At 35.6% G+C, this 15,566-nt stretch overlaps 1 protein-coding gene across 1 annotated transcript in view; it reads left to right on the top strand.

The window, feature by feature from the left end:
* Positions 1-15,566, top strand: part of adck1 (aarF domain containing kinase 1) — a 164,007-nt gene that overhangs the window by 94,463 nt on the left and 53,978 nt on the right. Inside the window, exons 6-7 of the mRNA XM_051132870.1 lie at positions 78-236; positions 3,328-3,444. Of these exons, the coding sequence (XP_050988827.1) occupies positions 78-236; positions 3,328-3,444 (276 nt within the window). The remainder of the gene's footprint in view (positions 1-77; positions 237-3,327; positions 3,445-15,566) is intronic.

Here is a 15,566-nt window from a genome sequence, read left to right as displayed (position 1 = left end):
GAAAAGTTACATTAATTTCTATTGGCACAAAAGTAATTCCATATAAATGAGCTAACTCGATGTGTGTCTGTTTTCAGTTTCTCCTTCAGGTTGTCCACTGGTTGTTTCCAGACTTTGCCTTTATGTGGCTGGTGGAAGAAGCCAAAAAGAACATGCCTCTAGAGCTGGACTTCCTCAATGAGGGACGAAATGCTGAGAAAATAGCAGACATGCTCAAACAGTTCAAGTTTTTGCAGGTTTGTGACTTTAGTGTGGCATTTGGTTAAACCATCAAACAAATATATACTACATTTTTTTGCCCATTGACAGACTTTGGGGGTACGGCAGCATTTGACCTTTTTAAAATCAAAGATCCTAGTGTCTTAAATGACCTTAGGTTTAAAAATAAATCTGAAACCTTGCCAGCCAGGTTCATAAATGGCAAAATTACTTTCTTGAAGTGACCAATGATTTTTACTTTGCCAGCAGCCTTCAGGAAAAAGAATTCAGTTGCTCGCTTTCACTTGGAACGACTTTAAGAGTAGCGTGCCCTTCAAGGCTGCACGAATGCAATGAAAAATGAATGAAAACTCATATTTCAGACTTCAGCAATACAAAACAAAAAGCTCAGACTTTTTTGACATGTCACATCTTATTTTGAAAATTTTGCCAACTTTTAAGTGAAGCAAGTCACATTACAAGTCTCACTAAAATACCATACTACCTTCAGCTTGCACTTTTTCACACTGTTTCGGCTAGACGCCACTTATCAGAGTACCCTCATATTTCTCCCCTGCAAGAAGACTTTGCAAGGTAAATAATCTGTCATAACAACTGCCAAATGCTTCCAGGCAAGTCCCCTTTTCATTTTTAATGAATAACAAAGAGACCTGGCTGGCCCTGCAGGGTAATGAGAATTGCCTGGTTTTACACCCGCAGATTTGTGCCTCTAATTCACACTATTAGCTCTGTCAAAACGTTTGACAGCGGAGCACAAGCCGCCATGTCAGGAATAAATCCCCGACTCTCTGCGTCAGCCTCTCGCCCTGTAAAACAAGCGTGATTATACAGCGGCGACGGCGCAGCGGAGTCGCAGGCAGTTCAGAGCGTTTCGCTGTTCCACAAGGCAGACACTGAGCTGAAAAATGGCTCTGTTTATATGGTGGTAACGGAGGGATTTTTTATCGCTGACGTTCGTTTGATAAAGAGAGCGGAGAGGAGCTAGGCTCAAAGTGTGTCGCCGGAGGTAGTGGCAAAAGCCAGGCCTTAGTATCAGGTGGAGGAAAATTATCAAAGAAAAAAAAGTAAATCTTTCTCATTACGTAGAGAAAGTTTTTAATTAGAGAGACAAGTTGGTAGAGCGATGCATCAGATAAGCAGTGATGTTCAGGAACAGGAAGCAGTCGTATAGAAAACGAAGGTCATCTAAAGCATCAAGAAAGCCTGCTGCTTTGAGCTTTATGTGCAGATTATAGCTAATTCTGAGCATCTGGCATTATCCGTCACAGAGAGTCTTATTGCTGGAGCCTGTTTTCCCTATGTCATTGTCTAGAAGTACAGATAGTGACTCCAGAGCGCAAATTGGCAATTTTGGTATGGCTAGTAATGCTTGTTCGCACATAGTATGGTCTATAACTCTTTTCCAGTGTTTAGTTCATTATTGCTGTTTAATAAGTCAGTTGTCCCTTTGCAGAGAGTTTGATTAACAGGCTATCTGACCAATCATAGTGCAGAATTTACCATTTTTTGTCCAACAAACAAACTAGACAGGAGAATGGATTAACGTTGGTGGACTAGAACCTGAAAAATGGTTGGTATTGATGTCTTTCCGCATTTGAAACAAGATACTTTCTGATGTTTATTTCATGCTGTAACTAGTAAAGAGGAGGAGCAGCTGGGGGAGGAGGAGCCTGGTGAGCAGCTAGGGGTTCGGTGCCTTGCTCAAGGGTCTCACTCTCAGTCATGGTATTGAGGGTGGTAGAGCACCGGTTATTCACTTCCCCTACCTACAATCCCTGCCGGACCTGAGACTGGAACCCGCAACCCACACACAGTTTTAGTTTGCGTGTTAAAGTGACCTTCCTGGAATGCAATTTTGATGGAAAATTGAAAAAGCACAGAAACAGTTGGGTTTTGATTGGCAGATGGGCTGATTTTGTTTTGCAGACCTGGCAATTAGTGGAAGGCAAGAGAGGACCAGGCCTTGGACTTTACGTATTGTTTTTGTTATGCGGCAGTCGGCTGCCAATTACTTTGTTAATTTTGTTAGTGAAGTTATATTTGCTAGTTCCAGCCTATGTATGTATATGTGACCCTGGACCACAAAATCGGTCATAACGGTCAATTTTTTATAGATCATCTGAAAGCTGAATAAATAAGCTTTCCATTGACGTTTGGTTTGCTAGGATAGGACAATATTTGGCCGAGATACAACTATTTATAAATCTGGAATCTGATGGTGCATAAAAATCAAAATACTGAGAAAATCGCCTTTAAAGTTGTCCAAATGAAGTTCTTAGCAATGCATATTACTATGCATTTGTGTGTTGCGTGTGTTTGAGTGCTTATTAGGTTATGTAGGCAATTAAAGGCAGTTTATAAAGTTTAAATATGGATATTGTTCCTACACAAATGCATTGATTTGCTTTAGAAAGTCTTTATTAAGCCTCTGGAGTCATGTGGAGTACTTTTTAAGATAAAATGAATGCACTTTATTGGACTTCAAAATCTCAACAGCTATTCACTGATATTATGAAGCTTGGAAGAGCCAGGGCATTTTTTTAAATATAACTCCGATTGTATTCATATGAAAGATGAAAGTCAGATACGCCTAGGATGGCTTAAAGGTGAGTAAATAATAGGGTAATTTTCATTTTTGGGTGAACTATTCCTTTAAAAAAACACTCTGTTTGCTAGCAACCACATAGCAACACTCCAAAAAACATTTAGAACTCTTTAGCGACCTTATAGCAAAGCTTTAAAAAACACTCAGAACATGCTAAGAACTGCACAGTGTGAAACCACTCAACTCTTTAGTAACCACACAGCAACCCTCTAAAACCGCCCTAGGAAACTGAAAATGGTCAACCCCTTTTAAATTTTCTGAATGTTAATTTTTTTCCTGGCCGGTTCATAGACATGCAAAAACAAAAAAGAAATGTTAAATGTCAAAAATAAGACTTAAGGAATGGGATTGTGCTTTTTTAAAATTTGTTTTCATTTTTTTTTTTAAATGTAAAACTAATTTCTTGCCTAGAACAATTAAAATAAAATGTGACACATCTTACCCCACTCTGTTATCCTGTGTGTGACATTTGCTAAGAATCTGTTCTTTTTGTTTTCTTCCAGATTCCGAAGATTCACTGGGATCTTTCCACCAAGCGTATTCTAACCATGGACTTTGCAGAGGGCGGTCAGGTCAACGACCGAGAGTACATGAGGAAACACGGCATCAATGTCAACGAGGTAAGAGAGACGCCCTTATCTCTGTGTAACTCTGAAACAGAGCACCAGTTCCTCAGAACCACTCAGAAACAGCAGCCCAACAAACGGCACTTGTGACAGCTCCACCACTCGAGATCGCTTAATCAGTAATTTCACTATGCCGATGTTAATTTGAGCATGGAAAAGTGCTCGGGAATGCTAATGAAGCAGTCACGTTCCCTGCGACGTTTGATGCCATGGGTTCTGGAAGCTTTGAAGACGTTTCTCTTTGCCCTGTTCCGAGAGGCTCTGACACCGCTGAAATGGAGGCTGCTTGGTTTGATGAATTATGCCTCTCAAATTTCATTTCATTTTTCTAGCCCTTAGCAGATGAGCACTAAATTAAATCAGGCTCCTTTTCATATTTATATCACAGACTGTTTTTCTGTCGTGGCTGCAATTTATTCTACTCCGCCGCTTTTGTCAGCACAAGGACTCGCTGCGAGATCGAGCGCCTTTTTAATTTTGCGCTTTCGTTAAGGTGACTCCGGTCTCAGGGTGAATGCGGCTGCACACAATGGCTTCGGTTAGAATGGAGGCCCTACAGAGTGAGCTAATCTGTAGTTATGCGGGGCTGGGGGACGACGAGAGAGATGAATAAACTGAGGGATGCGATTTTTGTGAGGCCCGGGGGATAACTGAGAAACGGATGCTAATGGACTATTGATCGATGGGCCATGGTCTGTTCACACGGGGATATTTTACATCAAGATTGCCAGTGCATTATCATTTTCTCGTTATTCGATGACGGTAGTAGTAGGTTTATAACTTTGTCAGCTAATTGGGCATAGTTTTTTAAAGGGGTCATCGGATGCCCATTTTACGCAAGTTGATATGATTCTTTAGGGTCTTAATGAAAAGTCTATAATATACTTTGGTTAAAAATTCTCAATGGTTGTGTAAAACAACACCCTTTTTACCTTGCCAAAATCAGCTCTGCAAAATTTATCCTGTTCTGGTCAAGGCTGCTTTAAATGTTAATTAGCTCTGCTTGCCCCGCCCCTCTCTTCTCTCTTTGGAGTGACGAACCTGTTTACTTTAGTCACATAGCCGCGTTTAGCCGCTAAACTTGCTAACTAGCATGTTATTAGGAAAGGCGATCGCAAAGATTCATAAAAAACCATAAAAAAAACAAATTTTGCAATGCTTTGATCATAGCAATGCTCACAGGCGGGCGTTATGACCAAAATCTTATATAATGCTTTCCATAAGTTTATATCACAGTATCTTGTAAAATTCACAAATATGGTCTGGAAATTCAGTCAAAAAGTATTTATATTTCAAATAAAGTGTGGTAATGACTGTTTTGGATAATCTTGTGCATATTAAATATATTTCATCAACTGTTTCTTTTTATTAGGTCCATAAATAGTCTTAAATATGTTGTGTGGGTCTTTGTTGACATTTGTTGATGGAAACACTAGAGACTTTTCTATTTGATGTGTTTTCACACTGAATAGTTACTGTCAAAGTCACCTTAAACTTGTTGCCACTCTTGAAAATGTTTTTTATTGACTCAACGGAAAAAAAAATTAACTTTCAGCTGTGTAAGTCTTTGTACCCACACTATTTTATAGTAAATATACTGTTTCAGATTTTGTACCCTCCTTGTAAATAGGGGTGCACATAAGTTTTTCAGTCTGTTTCTCATGAGAGCACTTGGAGATTTGATTTGGTGCTCACACTGCACATAGTGTGATCCATTAAATATAACTATAATAAAATAAAATAATTAATAACTGTAATAATAGTTTTATTGCACTTTATTTCTTTTTTTAAAAATAAAAATAATAAACAAAATAATAAAGTGTGATAATACTATAATATTTTAAAATACAAAGTGCTGTCAAATCGATTAATCGCGATTAATCGCATCCAAAAAAAAAGTTTGTGTTTACATCACATATGTATAGATTTAAGAAATAAATGTAATATATATTCCAATTTATATAAAATTTAAATCATATATATGTGTGTAAATATTTATTAAATATATACATATAGGTTTGCGCATTTATATGTACATAAATATACACAGTACATATATTATGTAAACACAAACTTTGATTTTGGATTTAATTAATCGATTTGACTGCACTAATAAAGTGATTAATCATGATTAATCGATTTGACTGCAGTAATAAAAATGCAAGTATTTTATAGTACTCTTAAAAATACAATGCTAATATTTACATTTTCATACTTTTCTTTTATACTTTTTATTTTTATATGGATTTACAACATCAGCATCAGCATGCTTTTATTTTGGAGGGTTGCTGGCAAGCAAGTTTATGCACTGCCTGTTTTAGCGCTGCCGAGTAAGGAGCATTGGTAAATGAAATGTCACAGTTTTGCATTTTGTTCTGAAATCAGCAGCACAAAGTCTAGATTTATGCTTTCAGTTCGAATGAAAATCTTATACTGTATTACATTTAATGAATCTAGAATAGTGATTGCGCATTAACAGCTGTCAACAGTGTTGGTGCACAAATGAGCAGTGTAAACTTATTTAAACAGCACAGTTTTTATTTTGGTCATGCATGTGCATGTGTGCGCCTCTTATGTGCACATCTGGCAATAAACATTTTTCATTTTGTTTAATGGTAACTGACCAAAAACAGCACCCATTTTGCTACTATAGAATATTGAATTAGTGCTGTCAAACGATTAATCACAATGAATAAAACAAAATAAAAGTTTTTGTTTACATAATATATGTTTGTGTACTTTGTATATATTCATTATGTATATATAAATACACAACCATGAATTGATATATTTAAGAAAGATATGTTTATATATTAAATATATTTATGTATAATATTAAAATTAATTAAAAATATACAAATATATACATTTAAATACATGTAAATATTTTCAAAATATATACTGTATGTATTTATATATACTTAATAAATATACACAGTACACACACCTATATTATGTAAACAAACTTTTATTTTAGATGCAATTAATCAAGATTAATTGTTTGACAGTGCTATTTTTAAATAGTTTATACTCTTTTATAGATGTAAATATTTTCAAAATATATACTGTATGTGTGCATATTTATATATACATAATAAATATACACAGTACACACACCTATATTATGTAAACAAACTTTTATTTTAGATGCGACACATCACGATTATTCGTTTGACAGCACTATTTTTTTAAATAGTTTATACTCTTTTATAGATGTAAATACATGTCAGTATTTTCCAACTATATACTGTATGTGTGTGTATTTATATATACATAATAAATATACACAGTACACACACCTATATTATGTAAACAAACTTTTATTGTAGATGTGATTAATCGTTTGACAGCACTATTTTTAAAATCAAATTTGTACTCTTTTGATGTAAATACATGTAAATATTTTTTTAAATATATACTGTATGTGTGCATATTTATATATACATAATAAATATACACAATACACACACCTATACTATGTAAACAAACTTTTATTTTAGATGCGATTAATCGCGATTGTTTTACAGCGCTATTTTTTTAAAATCAAATTTATATGATTTTATAGATATAAATTCATGTAAATATTTTCAAAATATATACTGTATGTGTGTATTTATATATACACATAATATACACAGTACACACACCTATATTATGTAAACAAACTTTTATTTTAGATGCGATTAATCACGATTAATCGTTTGACAGCACTAATTTTTAAATCGAATTTGTACTCTTTTGTAGATGTAAATGCATGTAAATATTTTCAAAATAAATACTGTATGTGTGTGTATTTATATATTCATAATAAATATACACAGTACACACACCTATATTATGTAAACAAACTTATTTTAGATGCGATTAATCACGATTAATCGTTTGACAGCACTAATTTTTTAATCGAATTTGTACTCTTTGTAGATGTAAATACATGTAAATATGTTCAAAATATATACGGTATGTGTGCATATTTATATATACATAATAAATATACACAGTACACACACCTATATTATGTAAACAAACTTTTATTTTAAATGCGATTAATCACGATTAATCGTTTGACAGCACTATTTTTAAATAGAATTTGTACTCTTTGTAGATGTAAATACATGTAAACATTTTCAAAATAAATACTGTATGTGTGTGTATTTATATATACATAATAAATATACACCGTACACACAGCTATATTATGTAAACAAACGTTTATTTTAGATTAATCATGATTAATCGTTTGACAGCACTATTTTTTTAAACAGAATTTATAGAACTTATAATGTGTGTGTACTATATACTTATATATTCCCCTATACTTATACTGTGGTATATTGTAATTTTTCAGCATAGTTCCAAACCTGCGTCTTTCTCAATTTAAGAAATATCTATTTTTGTCCATACAATGAAGTCAGTGGAGTCCAGGGTTGTTTGAAGCTCAACATTCTTCAAAATCTACACACTTAGAGTTTACACACTTACCATATTAATATATGCAGTCTTGCCGCCCAGCTCTAGTCTCCTCAAAACACTTCCTATAAACATGGATGCTCCATCCTGTTCACCCAAATATCACATCTTGTTCTGTTCAATATTTTAGTTATTTCACAAGCAGCTTCCTTCATCATATTCTCAGATTTCATGCATCGCTCACCCATGGAAGAGAGGGAAATATGGAAAGCGGGCAGCTGGATAGATGATGAGATGGTTAGTAACGCAGAGCGAGAAAAAGAGCGCGGCCGCTGAAAGCCGTGCGAACGCACCGGCTTTTGTTAAATGACTAAATGGGATCATTTTAGCACCTGCTTTGTTTGTGTCACTCTGTCATTATATTTCCTCCGACCTGTTTTGTCTGTCTGAATTAATATGCACATTTGCTGCCAGTTTGTTTTGCAAAGCTCGCTGAGGCTTTAAACGGCAACCTTTCCTTATCGTTGTACACCCAGGCATCAGTGAGCCTGACAGACGGGTAAACACGGCCTGAAACCGGTCTCATAAGCCACCGAGCCGTGCTTAAAGGGCACTGCACACCTTTGAAAGACGGAGGAGGGAACGGTCGGCGGGTGGATGGCACATCAAGCGTTTATCACACCCCCCTCTCGCTCGCACTCGCACGTACACACGAGTGCACATAACATTTATTTTCCTTTACGCGGTGTCACACACAACCACCGCTTGGATTTTTCTTTTTTTTCTGCCGAGCTCTTTTGCTTTTGCTTTGGAGATAGCGGACTGGGTTATGGGCGGCGCTGATTAACTGATGTTCCCGGTACAGTGTGGCAAATGAGGATGCGTTTTAAAAGAAAATGGCGTACAAATTTTATGCAGAGCTTGAAAATGCAATCAAAGGGCTCGGTTCATCAGACTCATTTGGAGTGGAGCAATTTAGCGAACGCTTCCGCTTATATTTTCCCTCTCTCGTTTTAATGTGGCGCCGTGCGTGCGTGTGCGTGTCTGCGTCGGAGCGCTTTTAAGAGGGTTTTAGAGGTTCGGGGGAATGAAAGTGATCGTGGTATTAGCAAGCGTGCCACGTGGCCGCTCAATGGGGCTTTGCTAAAGAGACGCTCTCCATTGGAACAGGTTGAAAAGGCAGTACAGCCCGCTTGCTTAAAAAGACACTTTATTTTGAAATTGCAGAGCTGCGGGGGGTTAGCAGAGCCGGTGGGAAACAGAGCTGGAGGCAGCGAGAGGAAATGAGTCTGCTCTCTGGAAGGGCATCTGAGCAGCGGGACCCGAAGACTGTGAAGAGCATATTTTTGGTGCCTTAAACCGCACCCACAGTCAAGGTTTTGCGTGAAAAGCGAACGGAGTACTTTATATGCAAAGCAATGAAGCGGAAATGCATTTGAAATATATTCGAAAATATCTGTGTATACAGTAGCTCCCAAAAAGACACTTAATACACACTTTTAATATATATTAGTGTATTTTTAAGCAAAACATTTTAGAACAAGAAATTTATTGATTTACAAATTAGGTGTAAAATGTTAGGAACTGTAGTTGTATAATACTGTAGTTCTATTTAATATTATTTATTTATTATTTGTGACCCTGGACCACAATACTAGTCGTAAGTAGCATGGGTATATTTGTAGCAATAGCCAAAAATACATTGGATGGGTCAAAATGATCTTTTTTTTTTGTTTTTTAATGCCAAAATCATTAGGATATTAAGTAAATATCGTGTTCCATGAAGATATTTTGTAAATTCCCTACCGTAAATATATCTAAACTTAATTTTTGATCAGTAATATGCAATGCTAAGAACTTCATTTGGACAACTTTAAAGGTGATTTTCTCAATATAATTTTTTTTTTTTTTTTTGCACCCTCAGATTCCACATTTTCAAATAGTTGCATCTTGGCCAAATATTGTCCTATCATAAAAATCATACATCAATGGAAAGCTTATTTATTCAGTTTCAAATGATGTATAAATCTCAATTTCAGAAAAAAATGACCCTTATGACTGGTTTTGTGGTCCAGGGTCACATTTGATATTTAAACATTTATGTATCTACTTATTTACATATGTCTATTATTGTATTTATTAGTTATAATGTATATTAGTTTAGATGTATTTCTATATTCATTTTTATTTATTTATTGATATTTTCATATTTTTATTTTTATTTATATAATAAATATTAGCAGTTAACATTCAACTTTGCATTATATTTAGTAAACCTGTAATTTTATGACATTTACATATATAGTAGTATATTTTTAAAAATGTTTTGTACTATATATATATATATATATATATATATATATATATAACACTTTTTACAATTATATTAATTAGATAAATAGCTTTATATGATTGGTGTACTTTCATTATCTGTCAGTTTGCATGTGTTTATCACTGAAACCATTCGAATAATAAACTGGGCACATGTTAATTTTATAAGCACTATTAAATTTCAGTTTGTTGTTTGGAAATCCTGGCAAATAGGGAAAGACCCTTTGGGAAATTAGCTGTGTGAAATTCCAATCAGTGTTAGATTTCATACTGTCATTGGATTTTGTGGCTCCCAAAGCATATGTTGACAAATGTTAGAATGAGAAATTGTGGTGCTAAACAGTGTTGTTTTTGCATATAGAGGACAACAGCTGTACGTTTTGTGTAGATGGTTGATTGGAAGGGGTGAAAAGAGAAAAAAAAGTCATGGTGTTACTATGTTTTGTCTACTGAAAGGCGTAGTATGACTTAATATTTAATGTAATGTCATCATAACAAAACCTGGACCACAAAACCAGTCTTAAGTCGCTGGGGTGTATTTGTAGCAATAGCCAAAAATACATTGTATGGGTCAAAATTATAGATTTTTCTTTTATGCCAAAAATCATTAGGAAATTAAGTAAAGATCATGTTCCATGAAGATATTTTGTAAATATCCTACTGCAAATATATTAAAACTTAATTTTTGATAAGTAATATGCATTGCAAAGAAATTAATTTTGAAAACTTTAAAGGCAATTTTCTCAATATTTAGATTTTTTTGCACCCTCAGATTCCATATACTGAAATAGTTGTATCTTGGCCAAATATTGTTCTATCCTAACAAACCAAGCTTATGACACTTATGACTGTTTTTTGTGGTCCAGGGTCACATTTGGTGCTTGTTTCTTTAATGTAATCGTATCATTATGTGGTGGTATTTTTCCTCCTATTATGTTATTTTCCTACTAAACCCCTCCGCCCCACATTTAAAACATCTTGGCCAATCTAATGATGTCATATGTTGTCATTTGTGAAACACTATTTTGAATGAGAATGATAGAAAATAACATGTGGCTTTAAGTAATTTCATCCACCAAGGTAAATTAGTCCTTTAGCTGCTTTAACTTACCATAAAGAGGTCAAGATCAGTCAGCTCTCCTCCCTAGACACCCTCACTTCCCCTCAATCTGTCAATCATAGTGTAAATGTCCCATCACCCTGTTTATTCCTCCTTTGCTCTGTTTCTCTCTTGCATAGAGGTCACAGGTTCACATCATTCAGAAGTTTTTACACTCTCTCAATGTGACAGCAACAGACTTTGAGTACCTGGCAGCTGACACACATAATATATGCTGAGTGTGATCTTTAAAATCTGTATATTCTGTTTGCTCTCTCAGAGACTGAGAGTACATTATAGAATCAGCCCGTGCAAAATGTTCCTCCCAGATGCGACCAGAATAAGCGATAATGATTAAAGTCAACGCTATATTAGCCAGCATCACAGACGATCCTGCCCTCCGTAACCTCGAGCGCTCTCCCTGCAGTACTCATTAGCCGCCGGTCAGCCTTTACAACGCTCACAAAAGTAAATAAAGCAAACAGTGTAGCCAAGCGCTTTATCTGGGCCGAATACTGGCTCTGGCATTAGCCAATGATGATGAGAGTTATTAGACAGCTGATGAGATAGATACAGAACATAATAAATGATGGAGTCTACCTCTGAAAATGGATAGAATTATTAACTGGCTCTGGCATCTGCGAGCTTCTGTGTGGGAGCTGGCGTGTAAGTAATCAAAAGATTGATGATGGCTGGAATGGACTTTTCTCTCTGTGTTCTGCCAACGTGCACGGAATGGCGGAATGTTTTATTATTTTCTTTACTATCCGGATCCAGCAAAGTGCAAAGACGCCGTACATTAGCTTGCGCTAAGGTCCTTACGGAACAAATTTTAATAGTATCAGTAATGACTGCTTAGTACTTGATGAGTAATCGCTAATTATCCCTGTGCTTAAACCTACTACCTAGAAAGCACAGGCTTGCTTTTAATGCAATGGTGGACAAAAACATTAATGCTTAAGAAGCATGGATGATGCAATTCCAAAAATGCATTGCAACATGCTTACAAGAAAAGAAATTGTTTTATTTGCACACAAAAAGTATTCTCGTAGCTTCATGAAAATTAAAGGAGAAGTCCACTTCCAGAACAAAAAATTACAGATAATTTACATATATACATACTCTGTGTATTCTGGCTCATGAAAGGTAAAACAGCGATATAGGACAATTTTAAAGTTGAGGGAGAACATGAGATGTAAGTTTTTCGACATACCCTAACTGTCATGAACCGGAACAAAAACAAGACAAGCGCTTGAGATTAAATTATATATATATATATATAAATTGTATTATTGTATTATTTTTATGAAAATAACAGATCGTTTCACTAGATAAGACCCTTCTTTTTTGGCTGGGATCGTTTGAAGCCACATTTAAACTGCATTTTGGAAGTTCAAACTCAGGGCACCATAGAAGTCCACTATATGGAGAAAAATGCTGAAATGTTTTCCTCAAAAAACATAATTTCTTTACGACTGAAGAAAGAAAGACATGAACATCTTGAATGACAAGGGGATGAGTATATCATCTGTACATTTTTGTTCTGAAAGTGGACTTCTTCTTTAAGGTCGAACCACATGGACTATTTTAACAATGTCCTTACTACCTTTCTTGGCCTTGAACTTGTCAGTTGCATTGCTGTCTATGCCCGGTCAGAAAGCTCTCGGATTTGTGTTCTGAAGCTAAACGAAGGTCTTACGGGTTTGGAATGACATGAGGGTGAGCAATTAATGACAGAATTTTCATTTTTGGGTGAACTACTGTATCCCTTCCACTTCCAGAATTTTTTTATACAGATAATTTACTCACCCCCTTGTCATCCAAGATGTTCGTGTCTTTCTTTCTTGAGTTGATAAGAAATTATGTTTCTTGAGGAAAACATTTCAGGAATTATCTCCATATAGTTGACTTCAGTGGTGCCCCCAAGTTTGAACTTCCAAAATGCAGTTTAAATGCAGCTTCAAAGAGCTCTAAACAATCCCAGCCGAGGAAGAAGGGTCTTATCTAACGAAATGATCTGTCATTTTAGAAATAAATTGACAATTTATATACTTTTTAACCTCGAATGCTCGTCTTGTCTCGTCTCTGCAATGCGTATACGTAGTCTGTGTAAGCCGGGTCAGTAAAGTTAGGGTATGTCGAAAAACTCCCGTACTACATTGCTGTTTTACCTTTTTTTTTTTGTAAAGGGCATTTGATCTTCTTTGCATGTTCACTTTGTAAACACTGGGTCGGTACTTCTGCAGCGATGTAGGCCAATTTTGTAGTTGGGAAAGAAAAGGAGATGGGAGTTTTTTGACATACCCTAACTGTACTGACCATATGAAAAAAACAGAGTTCACACAGACTTAGACAAGACAAGCGTTTGAGGTTAATTTGAGGTTAAAAGTATATAAATTGTCAATTTGTTTCAAAAATGTCCGATCATTTTGGTAGATAAGACCCTTCTTCCTCGGCTGGGATCGTTTAGAGCCATTTGAAGCTGCATTTAAACTGCATTTTGGAAGTTCAAACTTGGGGGCACCATTGAAGTCCACTATATGGAGAAAAATTCAGGAATGTTTTCCTCAAGAAACATGATTTCTTATCGACTGAAGAAAGCAAGTCATGAACATCTTGGATGACAAAGGGGTGAGTAAATTATCTTTGAATTTGTTCTGGTAGTGGACTTCTCCTTTAAGCATCATGGATGATGCAATTCCAAAAATGCATTGCAACATGCATACAAGAAAAGAAATTGTTGAATAAAGTTATTTTTCTTTTCTTTGCACACAAAAAGTATTATCATAGCTTGATAAAGTTAGGGTTGAACCACATGGACTATTGTAGCAATGTCCTGACTACCTTTCTGGGCCTTGAATGTGTCAGTTGCAGTACTGTCTATGCAGGGTCAGAAAGCTCTTGGATTTTATCAAAAATATCTTAAGTTGTGTCCTGAAGATAAATGAAGGTGTTATGGGTTTGGAACAATATTAGGATAAGTAATAAATGACAAAATTGTCATTTTTGTGTGAACTATCCCTTTAAGACATGATTTTGGTTGTATTTATATCATAAAACCCCAATAGCTAAGAGGATGTAAACTAGTAACCGGTGTGTTTATACTGTGTCTGTGTGTGTGGTAAGTCAAATCCCATCTGGCCGATCCTTGTGGGTCAGGCAATGCGAGGAATTATCTCTATTAGCAGTGATTCCTACATCACAGAGAATTGAGCGCTCTTTAAATAGCCACATGAGCCTTTGGGCTGCTGTGAGAGTCCTCCTCTACTCCACGAGGTCTCTGGAGGGTCCTGGATCTGTTACAGCATCCATGCTGCTCTGAGAGAGACTGAGTGTGGAGGGTGAATCAACCCTGATGCTATTTTTGCCTTAAGATGTTAATGGTGTTTTCATCTGTTTATTTCTTATTAGTCCCTTTCTCACTGGCTCTTTTCCTTCTCTCAGAGTATCAGAGTTAGAAAATAATTATGATAATTATGATTTCTATTTTTATTTTAATTTTGGCTTTTAAAAGGGATTGATGAAACATGACAGCAAATGATGAGAAGAGGGAACAGGATGGGGTAATCACATAAGAGAGTCTAAAACTTGTGTTGCCTACATGTGTTGTCTTGGCTCTGTGCTATTTTCTGTCATTTTTAAGTGAATTTTGAGTAAAAAATAATGTGGTTTAGTAATGGTGTTATCAATATCGTGGTATCGCGATAGCAAAACTGTCTCGATATGATCGTGGTCACATGATGATATGAAACGATAGGTCTTCAGAGCAAAAACTAGTTTTTAAAATACATTTAAACTTCTTATTCCAACATAAAAGGTCTTTAAAATTGTGTTTTGGGCCATTATGCTTTGGCAGAGTATCTGTCAAACTAACTAAAGTAGTACTGTCAAACAAAAGCGAAAGTAAAAGTTTCAAAGCGAAGCACACACTTAATTCGGGTGATCAGCTTGTGTTTTTTGCACCTCGGCTCAGTTCACAGTGAATGCAGTGAACTTGTGAGTTTGCTGCGCGTTTAGGAATGCACGGCCACTAGTTATGCTTTATTTTTGCGGCAGATGATTACAGCATTTCACTAGACACATTTTTGTAAGCCTGTTTTCATTGAAGCTGGAGTTTTCCGTCAAAATAAAAGGTCTACTGTCGTTTCCATCAAAATAAAAGCTTAAAAGTGCAGTATGAATTGCTGACAACTAGCGGTTTATATGGGTAACGTTACTGCAGTCCAAGTTTAAAATATGTCTTTCAAGTGTAGAAATTAGGAAAGAAGTATTATAG

The sequence above is a fragment of the Labeo rohita genome, chromosome 17, assembly GCF_022985175.1.
Source record: "Labeo rohita strain BAU-BD-2019 chromosome 17, IGBB_LRoh.1.0, whole genome shotgun sequence".
Lineage (NCBI taxonomy): Eukaryota > Metazoa > Chordata > Actinopteri > Cypriniformes > Cyprinidae > Labeo > Labeo rohita.
This window is presented reverse-complemented; position numbering and strand designations above follow the sequence as displayed.